Consider the following 14962-nt stretch of genomic DNA (forward strand, 5'->3'; position numbering starts at 1 on the left):
TTTTTTTATTTTATTTTTATTACAGGAGATCGAGGGCTTCAGTGGAATTAGGCGAGGTCGTAAGTATGGTTTATTTGAGAATATTGAAGGAGTCTGTCATTTTTTCAATTAAAGGGCTTTATTCTTGCGGTGTCTTTATTTACCATATAATTATAGGATTAGTAATGGAGAGGTGTCTTATAGACACCTCTCCATTACTAAGCCGTGGGCTTGATGTCACCTGACAATACAAATGTGACATCAACCCCACAAAAGTGAACCCCACTTGCCACTGCTACAGGGCAAGTGGGAAGAGCAGGGCAAAGTGTCAAAACTGGCGCAGGATGCGCATTTTCTGGGCAGCTGCATGCTGCTGTTTTTAGGCTGGGGGGGCCCAATATCAATGGCCCCTTACCAGCCTGAGAATACTAGTCCCAAGCTGTGAGCTTTAGCAAGGCTGGTTGTCAAAAATGGAGGGGACCCCACGCAATTTTTTAAAATTATTTAAATAATTAAAAAAACAGAGTGGGGACCCTTCTATTGTTGATAACCAACCTTGCTGAAGCTGACAGCTGAGGGTTGCAGCCCCCAGCTGTGAGTTTTGCCTGGTTGGTTAAAGAAAATAGGGGGAACCCATGTCGGTTTTCCAATCATTAATTTAGTTATATCGCAGGTGGTAGCTGAGGAATACCCCGATCATCTGCTCCTGCTGTCACTGTTATTAGCGGCAGCAGGTGTCGGATGATGGGAGTGATAGTCCCAAAAATCCCACCTGCTGTCATCATTCGGACTTTAAATATAACTCTCATCATTCTCTTCTGCTTTCGCCGATCGCCGGCAGAGCAGGGGACAAGGATGAGAGCAGTCTTCAGCACCTGCCGCTAGGGAACAGCGCTTACTGTAGCGCTTCTTCCCCGATGTCGATGACATCAATGTGTGTTCTCCGTGTGCGGGACGTTTTGCCGTCCGTGCTGACGGTAAAAAACAGAAATCACTATGTGTGGGGCACACGGACACATGATCTGTGTGAAAACACAGATATGTGCACAGACCCATTCATTTGAATGGGTCTACGTGTGTCAGTGTCTCCATATGTCAAAGTACCCATTACGTGTGAAAACTGTCACCACACGTACCAGAGACACGGATGTGTGAAAGAGGCCTTGCAGAACTTATCTACATGGTAATAGGGGGATTGCCTGTAGATGCCAACAGCGACATATGGAAAGAGGGGAGGACTCTGTCATTACAGGTCTCACAGCAGAAAGCCTGTTCTGACCTCTTGGGGCGTGATGTTCTTTCCCTGCATGACACCTCTTGCTTATGACCCACCCTGTGAACGATCTCTGTTAACGTCCCCTCGATTATAGCACAAATTAGAATCTAAAATTTATAAGACAATATCTCTGCATCGGAGAGGAGATATTAAAAAATAGAATCTACATTTTTGAGCTTTGCAGTCACTATTTATTCCGTGATCTGACCAATTCCACATGCTAACCAGGGCTGTGGAGCCACAGTTGCGACTCAGACTTTTGGATTTTATCAGGTTCGACTCCTTCATAAATGGCCAATTCGTAACAATAAATATACTGTTGTCAAATATTAACATCGTGCTTATTCAGTTTCTCACCATCATATAAGTAATCAGACCACTTATCACAGTCTTCCTCTTCTGAGTAGCAGCTGTGAGATGCTTGGAAGACGCACACCAAACATCTAGTCTAGAGGAGGAGCTTTACTACTAAGAATTTGCAACACATTTTCACTTTCAGTTTCATACATTGTAAGTAGGGGGGTTGGGGCAGCATGAGGTTAACCAAGTATAAAGGTACCGTCACACTAAGCGACGCTGCAGCGATACCGACGACGATCCGGATCGCTGCAGCGTCGCTGTTTGGTCGCTGGAGAGCTGTCACACAGACAGCTCTCCAGCGACCAACGATCCCGAAGTCCCCTGGTAACCAGGGTAAACATCGGGTTACTAAGCGCAGGGCCGCGCTTAGTAACCCAATGTTTACCCTGGTTACCATCGTTAAAGTAAAAAAAAAAAAAACACTACATACTTACCTACCGCTGTCTGTCCCCGGCGCTCTGCTTCTCTGCTCTGGCTGTGAGCACAGCGGCCGGAAAAAATATATAGATCGTATGTTAAAATTATGTCTGCTGTAATGCAAAATGAAGCACAAACTGGCAAAAAAATGGCTAGTTACTAACCCCTTCCAGACAGGGCGATTTTCTGTGTTTTTTTTCCTCCCCTTCTTCCAAAAGCCATAACTTTTTTATTGTTCCATCCACATCACCATATGAGGGCTTGTTTTTTGAGGGATGAGTTGTTGTTTTAAATGACTTCACTCATCACGCATTTTAACATATGATCTACTGGAAGGTGGGAATTGTTTTCTCATTATGCAGTTTATTGATTGTGTTAATTTATTTTAGATTTTAATAGATTGGACTTTTATGAATGCAACTATGCCAAATATGTGGCTTTTGGGGCGAGGGGGGTTATTTCTTTATTTTACGGGGGAAAGTGGGGTGACAAACTTATTTTTTCACACACACTCTTTACTGTATTTGTTAGTGGCTTCTCCTAGACATAGAAATACCACAGGTACAGGCTGCCTTTCACAGGAGTACCATCATGACGGGCATGGGGGCTTCAGCAGACCCCCGGCTGTCATGACAAACTATCAGTGCCTCACAATTGTGACATGGGTATGTCAACGGGAGCATAGAATGAAGCACCCCCTGCTGGTGCACATTAATTGCTGCTGTCACAGATCGACCGATCAGGTTAACAGTCATTGGTGGAGCGGAGATTGGCGAGGCCACATAAAAGTAAGGGACACAACATTGGACATACCAGTAAGACATATGTAGGTAAGAGGTTAAGGCCCTTTCAAACAAGTTCATTTAGGTCACGTGGTTAGTAAAAAAAAAAAAAAACAAGAAAAAAAAAAAAAAAAAACAATGATACAAATATATGGCTTACCTGCCGGAATCTCTTTTTTATTTCATCATCTGTCACTTCTGGATCAATCTGTAATACCTACAAAATGAGAACACTATTAAATTTAGGGGCAATGCAATTTATCCATTTAGCCATTAGGCTAATAAAAATGAACAAAAAACATAACATACAAAATGAGTGTGTAGCTGCTAAGGTCAGGACAGCGTGTCAGCAGTGTAAATAGTGGTTTGCGGTAATGCTCAGGGTAATGCTAATTCTCCCAAACTCCTCATACCATGCACTGTCCTCCCTCCCCCACTGCAGCTAGCTCACTCTCTGACTTTGAACCTGTCACAGAAGTAGTAATCAGGCTCCTTGCATCTGCTTGCCCGACCACTTGCACCAGTGACCCCATTCCGTCACATCTCCTCCAGTCCCTTTCCCTTGCTGTCACCGCTCACCTAAGAAAAATATTCAACCTCTCTCTCTTCCGATATCTTTCCCTCCTCATTTAAGCATGCCATCATACATCCATTACTTAAAAAACCATCCCTCGTTCAAAACTGTGCCGCTAACTATAGACATGTCTCTAATCTTCCCTTCATCTCTAAACTCCTGGAACGCGTGATCCACTCCTGTCTTATTCTCCTGTCTTATTCACTATCTCTCAGATAACTCTCTTCTAGACCCTCTACAATCTGGTTTCCGCTCTTTACACACTACTGAAACAGCCCTCATTAACCCCTTCCCGACTTGTGACACAGCGTATGCGTCGTAAGTCGGTGCCAATCCGACCTGTGATGCATATGCTGCGTCACAGAATGATGGCGTTCCTGCAGATCGGGTGAAAGGGTTAACTCAAATTTCACCCGACCTGCAGGGACAGGGGGAGTGGTACTTCAGACCAGGGGGGATTGGCTGTTGAAAGTGAAACAGCCCATCAGAATAATTTGTAATATTTCACCAATGAAACCAGTAAAATATTACAATACAGCCACGGCTGATGCTGCAATAACATCGGCCATGGCTGGAGACCCCGATCCACCCCTGCCACCGACTGACAGTGGTAATCTGCCGCCGTCAGCCCTCCTCTCCCCTCCGTCCTGTCCTCGGCCCCCCCGCCCCCCCCCCCCCCCCCGTCCTCCACCCCCCAGTTGTCCGATCCCACCCCCCTGTACCTCCCGAGTCCCGGCGGTCTTCCAAAATGGCGGGCGCATGCATAGTGCGCCCGCCGAATCGGTCTGGCAGATTCATTAGTTCCCGAGGTACATTTTGATCACTGTGATAGGTCCTATCACAGTGATCAAAATTAAAAAAAAAAAATAGTAAATATCACCCCCACAGGTAGGGAACATTATAAAATAAAGAATATATATTTATTTTTATTTTTCCACTAGGGTTAGAATTAGGGTTGGAATTGGGGTTGGAATTGGGGTTAGGGTTGGAATTAGGGTATGTGCACACGGTGCAGAATTGGCTGCGGATCCGCAGCAGATTGGCCGCTGCGGATTCGCAGCAGTTTTCCATGCGTTGTACAGTACCATGTAAACCTATCTCAAACCAAATCTGCTGTGTGTGTGTGTGCAGTGGACTATGTATAGATTTACTGTGTCACTGGCAATAATAATAATAATCTTTATTTTTAAATAGCGCTAACATATTCCGCAGCGCTTTACACTCATTATCATGGCTGTCCCCAATGGGGCTCACAATCTAAATTCCCTATCAGTATGTCTTTGGAATGTGGGAGGAAACCGGAGTGCCCGGAGGAAACCCACGCAAACACGGAGAGAACATACAAACTCTTTGCAGATGTTGTCCTTGGTGGGATTCGAACCCAGGACTCCAGCGCTGCACGGCTGCAGTGCTAACCACTGCGCCACCGTGCTGCCCTCACGGTATAGGTGCACTCAGGAGAAATTGCCCAACAAATTTTAGGATCCATTTTATCCTGTTGCCCATGTGTAAATGAAAAAATTGAGGCTTTGAGGCTAACAGAAAATTTTTGTGAAAAAAAAGTACTTTTTAGTTTTTACGGATCAATTTGTGAAGCACCTGGGGGTTTAAAGTGCTCACTATGCATCTAGATAAGTTCCTTGGGGGGGTCTAGTTTCCAAAATGGGGTCACTTGTGGGGGGAGCTCCAATCTTTAGGCACACAGGGGCTCTCCCAACGCTACATGGTGTCCGCTCCTTCCTTTCCGAGCCCTGCCGTGCGCCCAAATAGTGGTTCCCCCAACATACAGGGTTTCAGCGTACTCAGGACAAATTGGATAACAACTCTCGGGGTCCACTTTCTCCTTTTACCCAAGGTTACTTACTGGTAGCCGGTTTTTCCGGAGCCCATGACAGCACACATGAGAGAGGGGATCCGTCCAGTCTGGACAGGAAACCTACTGAAATAAAAGGGCGGTACCTCTCCCTCGCTTCAGTTGGATTTCAGAGCATGAGAGGCCCCCTTGGTTAGTTCACATGGTAATCTACCACCACATTATAATAATAATAAAAAACACCCAACTAAAAGTGCACACCAAAGGGTGAAAAAAGGGAGGGAATATACAGGTGCTGTCATGGGCTACGGAAAAACCGGCTACCAGTAAGTAACCTTGGTGTTTTCCCGTCTCCCATGATAGCACACGAGAGATTTTTGGAGAAAGGAACACCTTAGGGAGGGACCACCGCTTGCAGCACCCTTCTACCAAAGGTAAGATCAGTAGAGGAAGATAAATTCAGTCGGTAGTGTTTAAAGAAGGTAGACGGTGAGGACCAGGTAGCGGCCTTACATATCTGATCAATCGATACCTCTGCTTTTTCAGCCCAGGAAGTAGCCACGGACCTGGTGGAGTGAGCCTTGATGCCATCAGCGATCGGAACGCCACATGCAGCATAGAATAAGCTAATGGCCTCCCTAATCCATCTGACAATAGTACTTTTGGACACCCCATGACCTTTCCTGCTACCCTGGAACGCTACAAATAGAGACTGATCTTTCCTCCACTGACTAGTTACGGATATGTACTGTAACATAGATCTTCTTACATCAAGAGTGTGAAACCTCTCCTCGCCTGGATTTTTAGGATTTACACAAAATGAGGGTAAAACAATCTCCTGATTTCAATGAAATTTAAGAACTACTTTAGGTACATAAGCCGGATCTGGTTTTAGAATCACCCTGTCATCATATATCTGAGTGTATGGAGGACAAACGGACAGGGCTTGTAAGTCACTCACTCTACGTGTGGATGTCAAAGCTACCAATAGCACTGTTTTTAGAGTGAGAAATTTTATCGATAACTCTTGCAAAGGCTCAAAGGGACTTTTAGTTAGGGCATCTAACACCAGATTTAAATCCCAGGGAGGAATTTTCTGAATTACAACAGGTCTAGACCTACTGCATGATTTAATGAAACGGGCTACCCACTTGTTGGAGGCTAGATTACAATGATATAAAGCTCCTAATGCTGACACCTGAACTTTAAGCGTATTAGTAGCCAATCCCAGCTGTAAGCCTGCTTGCAGAAACTCTAAAATAGCACCCACAGGAGCCTCGTCTGACAAAGGTTGTCCTAAAAACTCAAGAAACCTCTTCCATGTACTACCATAAATTCTTGATGTAATCGGCTTCCTACTTCTCAAACAGGGTGGAGATTAGCCCTGACGAGAATCCCTGTCGGCTTAGTAATGCCCTCTCAAATTCCAGGCTGCCAGATGGAAGCCCTTCACTTGAGAGTGGCATACTGGACCCTGGGTAAGCAGGTCCGAAACCTCCGGTAGGATCCATGGATCGGTTACTGACATTTGCCTTAGAAGAGAAAACCATGGTCTCTTCGGCCAAAATCCTGATCCTCCTTACCACTACCGGAATCTTCCTTACCACATCCTGATCTTCCTTACCACTACCGGAATTAATGCTATTGGTGGAAACACGTAAGCGAGGCTGAATTCCCACGGTATTCGGAGGGCATCTACTGCAACCGGGTTCCCCCTCGGGTCTAACGAGCAGAACCTCTCCACCTTCCTGTTGTGAAGCGTGGCAAACAAGTCTATTACCGGCTCACCCCAGGCCTGCACTATTTGATGGAACACCCTGGGATTCAGCGACCATTCTCCCTGTCTTAGCTTTTTGCGACTTAAGTAGTCCGCCTTCGTGTTTTCGACCCCCTTTATGTGCAAAGCTGTAAGGGACAGAAGGTGAGATTCTGCTAACTGAAGAAGCACCGATGTTGCCCTCATGAGTGAAAGGGACCTTGTTCCCCGCTGATGATTGATATAGGCTACTACCGCGTAATTGTCGGACATCACTCTGGTATGACAACCCTGAAGGATTGGAAGGAAATGTCTTACTGCCCTTTCTACAGCCCATAACTCTTTTATATTGGATGTCTGATGTTTTTCTGTATGGGACCAGGATCCCTGTATGGAAAGGGTCCCTAGATGTGCACCCCATCCTGTACCACTCGCGTCCGTTGTGATTACGTCTTCTATCGGAGTTAGCCACTGAACCCCTGAGCTCAGCTCAAGTGATCCCTTACTGACCACCAGACTAGGGAATCTCTGACGCGTATCGAGAGGTGAATTTTTCCCTCCAAACGCCCTTCTAACAACCTTTGTGTTGACAGGACCTCCCACTGTAATTGCCTCAGGTGAAACTGTGCCCAATTTACAGTGGGAATACAGGATGTTAGTGACCCTAGCAGGGACATCGCCTTTCTTAGTGTCATTACAGGCTGATGTATCGCCAGTTCCACAAGATTTTGTATCTTGGATATTTTGTTCTCCGGCAGGAGACAGAGTTGACGCGTGGAGTCCAGAACCAACCCCAGGAAGGACTGAACTTTCTCTGGTGTTAACCTCGATTTGGCGACATTTATTTCCCAACCTAACACTGCTAGGGTCGTAGTCACTTCTTCTATTTGTGCAAGACAGTGATCCACTGATCTGCCTATTACAAGGCAGTCGTCTAGGTACGGAACGATGACTATGTCCCGGGAACGGAGGAAGGACATGACCTCTGACATTAATTTTGTAAATATTCTTGGCGCTATCGATAGACCAAATGGAAGGGCAGCGTACTGGTAGTGTTTGAGTTGCCCTTGGACAAACACTGCTACCCTCAGAAATTTTTGATAGTCCCGATGAATTGGGACATGGTAGTAAGTGGCTTTTAAGTCTATAGCTGCCATGAAGCAGTCCGGGAAAAGCATCTTTATCGCTGAGCTTACCGACTCCATTTTGAAGGAGTAATTACTGATCGATTGAGTTTTCTTAAATTGACATTAGTCCTTAGTGAGCCATCTGGTTTTCGTATCAAAAAGAGAGGGGAATAAAACCCTTCTCCCTTTTCTTCCCTTGGAACCTCTACTAGGACCTTTTTTAGAACTAGCCCCAATACCTTTGTTTCCAGAGCTAGATGTTCCTCTGGAAGTTTTCTGCGTGGTGTCAACACAAAAGTCTGTCGAGGTGGATGAATAAATTTTATTTTTAGTCCTTCGCTGACAACATTTAACGCCCAATGACTGGGGGAAATACTTAACCAGGCGTGAAGAAAGAAAGAGAGTCTTCCCCCTACTTCTGGCTTGGCGTCATTGGGAGGGCTTTTTCGTGGATGTGGAGGGGCCCTTAAACATGTACCCAGATCCTTTTCTATCTCTATAGTCCCAGTTCCTTCTATCTCCCGGAGGGCGACCTCTATTGAATCTTCCTCTCCGAAAATAATGCCTTCTGATATCCACTGGAAAGCGAGGAAAACCTTTTTTCTTGTCGCCTGCTTTTTCTAAAATGTCCTCCAGCTTTTGACCAAAGAGGAATTTACCGTCACACGGAATGGAACAGAGTCTATTTTTTGAGGGTAAGTCCCCTGGGCACCCCTTTAACCACAAGGCACGTCTTGCCGCGTTAGACAATCCCGCTGCCCTAGCTGCTAGCCTTACAGAGTCTGCTGAGGAATCCGCTATAAAGGCTGCCGCCCCTTGTGCCATTACTATATTGGCTAGGACCTCTTCTCTCGGCACTTTAGATTTCAGCTGATCCTCGATTTGTTGCAGCCAAACAATAAGGGAGCGGGCAACATGTTCCAGCTATTGCCGGTTTTAGACCTCCTGCGGCTGCTTCCCAGGTATGTTTTAAAAAAGCATCCGCTTTTTTATCTAAAGGGTCTCTTAGGACGCCTGAATCATCCAAGGGTAGGGATGACCTTTTAGATGACCTAGCCACCGCACCATCAATTTTAGGGGCTTTATCCCATATTTCTGAATCCTTTTCCTCAAAAGGATATTGTCTCTTAGAAGCTGAGGGAAGACTACCAGACTTCTCAGGCTTCTTCCACTCTTTCTATAAGGGTCTTAACTTTAGTATTTACTGGGAAGGTACACTTCCTCTTCTCCTCCAAACCGCCAAACATAATGTCCTCTACCGATCTGGACTCTCTCATCCTTAAGGCCCATTGTAGCCCTTACAGATTTTACCAGTTTATCTGTATTCTCAGTTAGGAAGCATGGTCGGCCCCCCAACATCGCTATCTGAAGAGGAGCCAGAGAACACAGAAGAGGACTTATCTTTGATGAAAAGCACAGCAAACAGGAAAGACCAAAAAGGGATGTGAATCCTCCAAAAACAATGGACAACTGGCACTGACTAAAGGATCAAGCAGGACTAAATAGCTGAGTCCAAATTGCAAAAAGTGAACACACCTGATAAATGCTGTGATCCAAAGACAGTAGCACTACCACTCATAACCACCGGAGGGAGCCCAAGAGCAGAATTCACAACACCGCTGACACTCAAGGGTACCGGATTTTGAGGCTGATCTGGAGTACGGATAACGTCCCTCCTAGAAGCTGAGGAGTCCTGCGACTTTCGATCCGGACGACTGCCGCTTCTCCTCCTAGTATGCTGGTGAGCAGACATGGCACCTGGTAAGATCTCTTGCTGCTGCTGCTGCTGCTGTGGTGATGACTGATGTGAGCGCTGCTCCATACAATCCTACATAGCGGAGCTCTGTAGATTGAGCGCTCTTCCTGTGGACTCACCCCCTTTTCAAGGGTGATCCACACTGCTCACCGCCTCATCCGGTAAAAACATTGCTCCTCCCCCACCTCTGCGCCCACCAGGAGACCGCCAGAAGGTCCCTGAGATTCGGCAGCGTTGTGTATGGGCGCCGCCATCTTGGATCCGGCGTGCAGCAGTGACGTCACGCAGGCACGCTCATTCCCAGCGTGCCCTGCGCGCAACTCCTGCCGCGCACCCGGAAGCTAGGCCAGGGCCGAAGGCAGCAGCAGAGGGGGCAGAGAGCGGCGTGGCAGCCGCAGAAGAGCCACAGGACTCCAGACTGCGCTGCCTAACGCCCGCACGTGCGCAAAGGCCCCAGGACCTGCGAACGGCGCTTCCACAACCTGAAGGCTGGCATACAGGCATCCTGCCTGTTCTTCCAGTGCCGGGACAGGAGTGGGTGAGTCTTCAAAACCGCCGTGATTTCAGCACTAGGGTTCCCATCAGGACAGGAAACCCAACTGAAGCGAGGGAGAGGTACGGCCCTTTTATTTCAGTAGGTTTCCTGTCCTGACTGGGCGGATCCCCTCTCTCATGTGTGCTGTCATGGGAGACGGGAAAAGATCATTTTTGTGACTAAAAAGTTAAATGTTAATTTTTCCTTCCATGTTGCTTCTGTTGCTGTGAAACACCTGAAGGGTTAATAAACTTCTTGAATGTGGTTTTGAGTACCTCGAGGGGTGCAGTTTTTAGAATGGTGTCACTTTTGGGTATTTTCAGCCATACAGACCCCTCAAAGTGACTTCAAATGTGAGGTGGTCCCTAAAATAAATGGTTTTGTAAATTTTGTTGTAAAAATGAGAAATCGCTGGTAAAATTTTAACCCTTATAACTTCCTAACAAAAAAAATTTTTTGTTTCCAAAATTGTGCTGCTGTAAAGTAGACATGTGGGAAATGTTATTTATTAACTATATTGTGTCACTTAACTCTCTGGCTTCACAGAATTTTAAATTCAAGATTTGAAAACTGAAATTTTCAAAATTTTTGCCAAATTTCTGATTTTTTAACAAATAAACGCAAAAATTATCGACCTAAATTTACTACTAACATGAAGCCCAATATGTCACGAAAAAAAAATCTCAGAATTGCTAGGGTCCGTTGAAGAGTTTCTGAGTTATTACCTCATAAAGGGACACTGGTCAGAATTGCAAAAAATGGCCAGGTCATTTAAGTCAAAATAGGCTGGGTCATGAAGGGGTGAAAGTCTCTAATGATCTACTAACAGCTAAATCTAATGGTCACTACTCCCTGCAGCATTCGACACTGTGGATCATCAGCTCCTCCGCACTATGCTACACTCCATCGGCCTCAAGGACACCTTTCTCTCCTGGTTCTCCTCCTATCTCTCTGACCGCTCCTTCACTGTATCTTTTCCTGGTTCTTCCTCCTCTCACCTACCCCTTACTGTTGGGGTTCCACAAAGATCGGTTCTAGGCCCCCTCCTCTTCTATTTGTATACCGCCACTATTGGACAATCAGTAGATTTGGGTAATACTAGTGACGGTCTTACCGCTGTCTCTAACATCATGTGCTCCCTCTATCTGAAACCGAACCTGTCAAAAACTGAACTCCTTGTGTTTTCTTCTTCTACTAATGTGCCTATGCCTGATGTCACGAATCGGAGGTGACCTTTGGCCAGCACACGGCAATCACATGTGCAGGGGGGCTTATCTTAGTTATCCCTCCACTGCTAGAATGTGGTGAAAACACAAACAAGGCTACTGACCTATCAATTTAACGCAGGGGCTTATTTTACTTATCCCACTGCTGCTACAATATGTCACGAACTGCAGGGATTTATGTATATCCCGCTTTCCAGTTCCGCTTCGGAACTTGCAGCTCACCGGCGCTCCCCTTACCCTCAGGTCAGTCAGGGAACTACGCCTGGGATAATTAGTCGCTGGACAGGCCGCTTCACTGTGGAATGGCTAGCAGGCACGCTGCAGCGAGGAATTCTAAATGCTCAGGCCGCAGTCAGACAATAGCTTATAAAACCCCATTCTGTTGCTGCCAGCTGTACCCACCTAGCCCAGAACACACTTCGCTGCCACGAGCTCAGATTTCTCCCAGATAGGGGTTTGAGCCAACCCAATCTAGTAGCGTAATTAACTTCAGAGGACTTAAGGTACGTTTAGAGCAAGGAAAACAAAGCTAGTAAATATTATAACTTTAACTCCAAAAAGATTAGGCAGTGTTTTACAAAAGGTATATAAAGATTTTAAAATATGAGACAATTTAAAGTATGTACAGCGATTATTAAAAAAAAAAAAAAAACAGGAATTAAAAGGAAGATAAAACTAACATTTGCTTAGATCATTTCAGCTAACCATGCTGGTAGGCGGAGCCATATATCCCAGTTCATCAGGGAGTCCTGCTGCAGTGAGGACCCAGGCAAGAATGAAGGCAGGGATGAGTGCAGTGACTTATACTTGCAGGCTTGTGACATCACTAAAGGGGGTTGAGTTACCCTCCCCCCCCCCCTTTCCTCAGAGTTACAGATTTGTTAGCGATACCTATAATTCTCAGAACTTGGCTTCAGAATCTAGCAGAGTAACGGCACACCCACCATTCATCTTATATTAAAATTAGCTTCCTAAAGAATCTAAAGTCGGTCTAGCTAATCCACTCTGTTTAGGAGAAATCCATTTCTCTGGTTCTCTTGTTGCCAGACTCCAGCAAGAGGCCCCGTTGTGAAGCTATATTAAATCACATTCCGAATATGTGTCCATCATTTTTCTATCATTGATTGGGCCCGAAATACGCCTTTTTTTCTATCGCCCATATCTACAAAGGAAAGCACCATTACTTCCAAGCAACATGCCCGCTGTTTTGGGGTCATACTTGATTCCGAGCTTTCATTCACCCCCACATCCGATCATTGGCTCGATCTTGTTATCTGCACCTGAAAAACATTTCTAGAATTCGTCCTTTTCTTACTTTCGACTCTGCAAAAACTCTCACTGTTTCCCTTATTCATTCTCGTCTGGACTATTGTAACTCTCTACTAATCGGCCTCCCTCTTACCAAACTCTTCCCTCTCCAATCTATCCTGAATGCTGCAGCCAGGATCATATTCCTCACCAATCGTTATACCGATGTCTCTACCTTGTGCCAGTCATTACACAGGTTACCCATCCACTCCAGAATTCAGTACAAAACTATTACCCTCATCCATAAAGCACTCCATGGCTCAGCACCACCCTACATCTCCTCCATGGTCTCAGTCTACCACCCTACCCGTGATCTCCGTTCTGCTAATGAGCTGAGGTTAAGATCTCAATAATCAGAACCTCCCACTCCTGTCTCCACGACTTTTCACGTGCTGCGCCAATTCTTTGGAATGCAGTACCCAGGTTAATTCGATTAATCCCCAATCCCCACAGTTTTAAGCGTGCCCTAAAAATGCATTTGTTCAGACTGGCCTACCGCCTTAACACATTGACCTAACTATCCCTGTGTTGCCCATTCAAAATTTTTACCGCAACCAGGTTCCTCGTATCATGTTCTCACATGCTTTATGCATCATTACATACTTAGGCTGATAACCGGTTCATGCAGCTTTACATGAACACCCGATTCTTACACTTTGGCTGGTCCGAACAACGAAACCAATTGTCACAGTGCCTTGCGAAAGTATTTGAAGAAGCAAGATAAGTGAAAGCAGTCAGAGGAGAGCGCAGAGGAATCGACACAGGGAAGGGGAGATAAAAGGGAGTTGTCGAGCACCACCGCAGCTCCAGCTGAATACCTCCAAAGGAGGATAAGAGTGCGTGTCAAACAGAAATCAGTCCCAGGAGCGCTGAGGGAAACTCAGACAACATATGTCGTTTGCCACAACGCGTTTCGACGGTAAACACCGTCTTCTTCAGGTGAGAGTTTATCTCCCACCTGAAGAAGACGGTGTTTACCGTCGAAACGCGTTGTGGCAAACGACATATGTTGGCTGAGTTTCCTTCAGCGCTCCTGGGACTGATTTCTGTTTGACACTTGCGAAAGTATTTGGCTCCCTGGAACTTTTCAACCTTTTCCCACATATCATGCTTCAAACATAAAGATACCAAGTGTAAATTTTTGGTGAAGAATCAACAAGTGGAACACAGTTGTGAAGTTGAACAAACTTATTGGTTATTTTAAATTTTTGTAGAAATTCAAAAACTGAAAAGTGGGGCGTGCAATATTATTCGGCCCCTTTACTTTCAGTGCAACAAACTCACTCCAGAAGTCTCTGAATGATCCAATGTTGTCCTAAATGCCTAATTATGATACCTTTGTGTAATCAAGTCTCCGTATAAATGCACCTGTCTGTGATAGTCTCAGGGTTCTGTTTGAAGCACAGAGAGCATCATGAAGACCAAGGAACACAACAGGCAGGTCCATGATGCTGTTGTGGATAAGTTTAAATCCAGATTTGGATACAAAATGATTTCCAAAACTTTAAACATGCCAAAGAGCACTGTGCAAGTGATCATATTGAAATAGAAGGAGTATCATACCACTGCAAATCTACCAAGACCCGGCCATCCCTCTAAACTTTCATCTCAAACAAGGAGAAGACTGGTCAGAGATGCAGCCAAGAGGCCCATGATCACTCTGGATGAACTGCAGAGATCTACACCTGAGGTGGGACAGTCTGTCCATAGGACAACAATCAGTGGTACACTGCACAAATCTGGCCTTTATGGAAGAGTGGCAAGAAGAAAGCCATTTCTCAAAAATATCCATAAAAAGTGTTTAAAGTTTGCAACAAGCCACCTGGGAGACACAACAAGCATGTGGAAGAAGGTGCACTGGTCAGTTGAACCCAAAATCAAATTTTTTGGCAACAATGCCAAATGATATGTTTGGCGTAAAGGCAACACAGCTCATCACCCTGAACACACCATCCCCACTGTCAAACATGGTGGTGACAGCATCATGGTTTGGGCCTGCTTTTCTTCAGCAGGGGCAGGGAAGATGGTTAAAATTGATGGGAAGGTGAATGGA

The 14962-nt window shown here is 45.6% G+C and overlaps 1 protein-coding gene across 1 annotated transcript in view; it reads right to left on the minus strand.

The window, feature by feature from the left end:
• The window catches only part of DNAJC8 (DnaJ heat shock protein family (Hsp40) member C8), a 143371-nt gene that overhangs the window by 103090 nt on the left and 25319 nt on the right, over positions 1-14962 (minus strand). Inside the window, exon 3 of the mRNA XM_069756649.1 lies at positions 2975-3031. Within this exon, the coding sequence (XP_069612750.1) occupies positions 2975-3031 (57 nt within the window). The remainder of the gene's footprint in view (positions 1-2974; positions 3032-14962) is intronic.

This window comes from Ranitomeya imitator, chromosome 3, assembly GCF_032444005.1.
Source record: "Ranitomeya imitator isolate aRanImi1 chromosome 3, aRanImi1.pri, whole genome shotgun sequence".
In the NCBI taxonomy this organism is placed as follows: domain Eukaryota; kingdom Metazoa; phylum Chordata; class Amphibia; order Anura; family Dendrobatidae; genus Ranitomeya; species Ranitomeya imitator.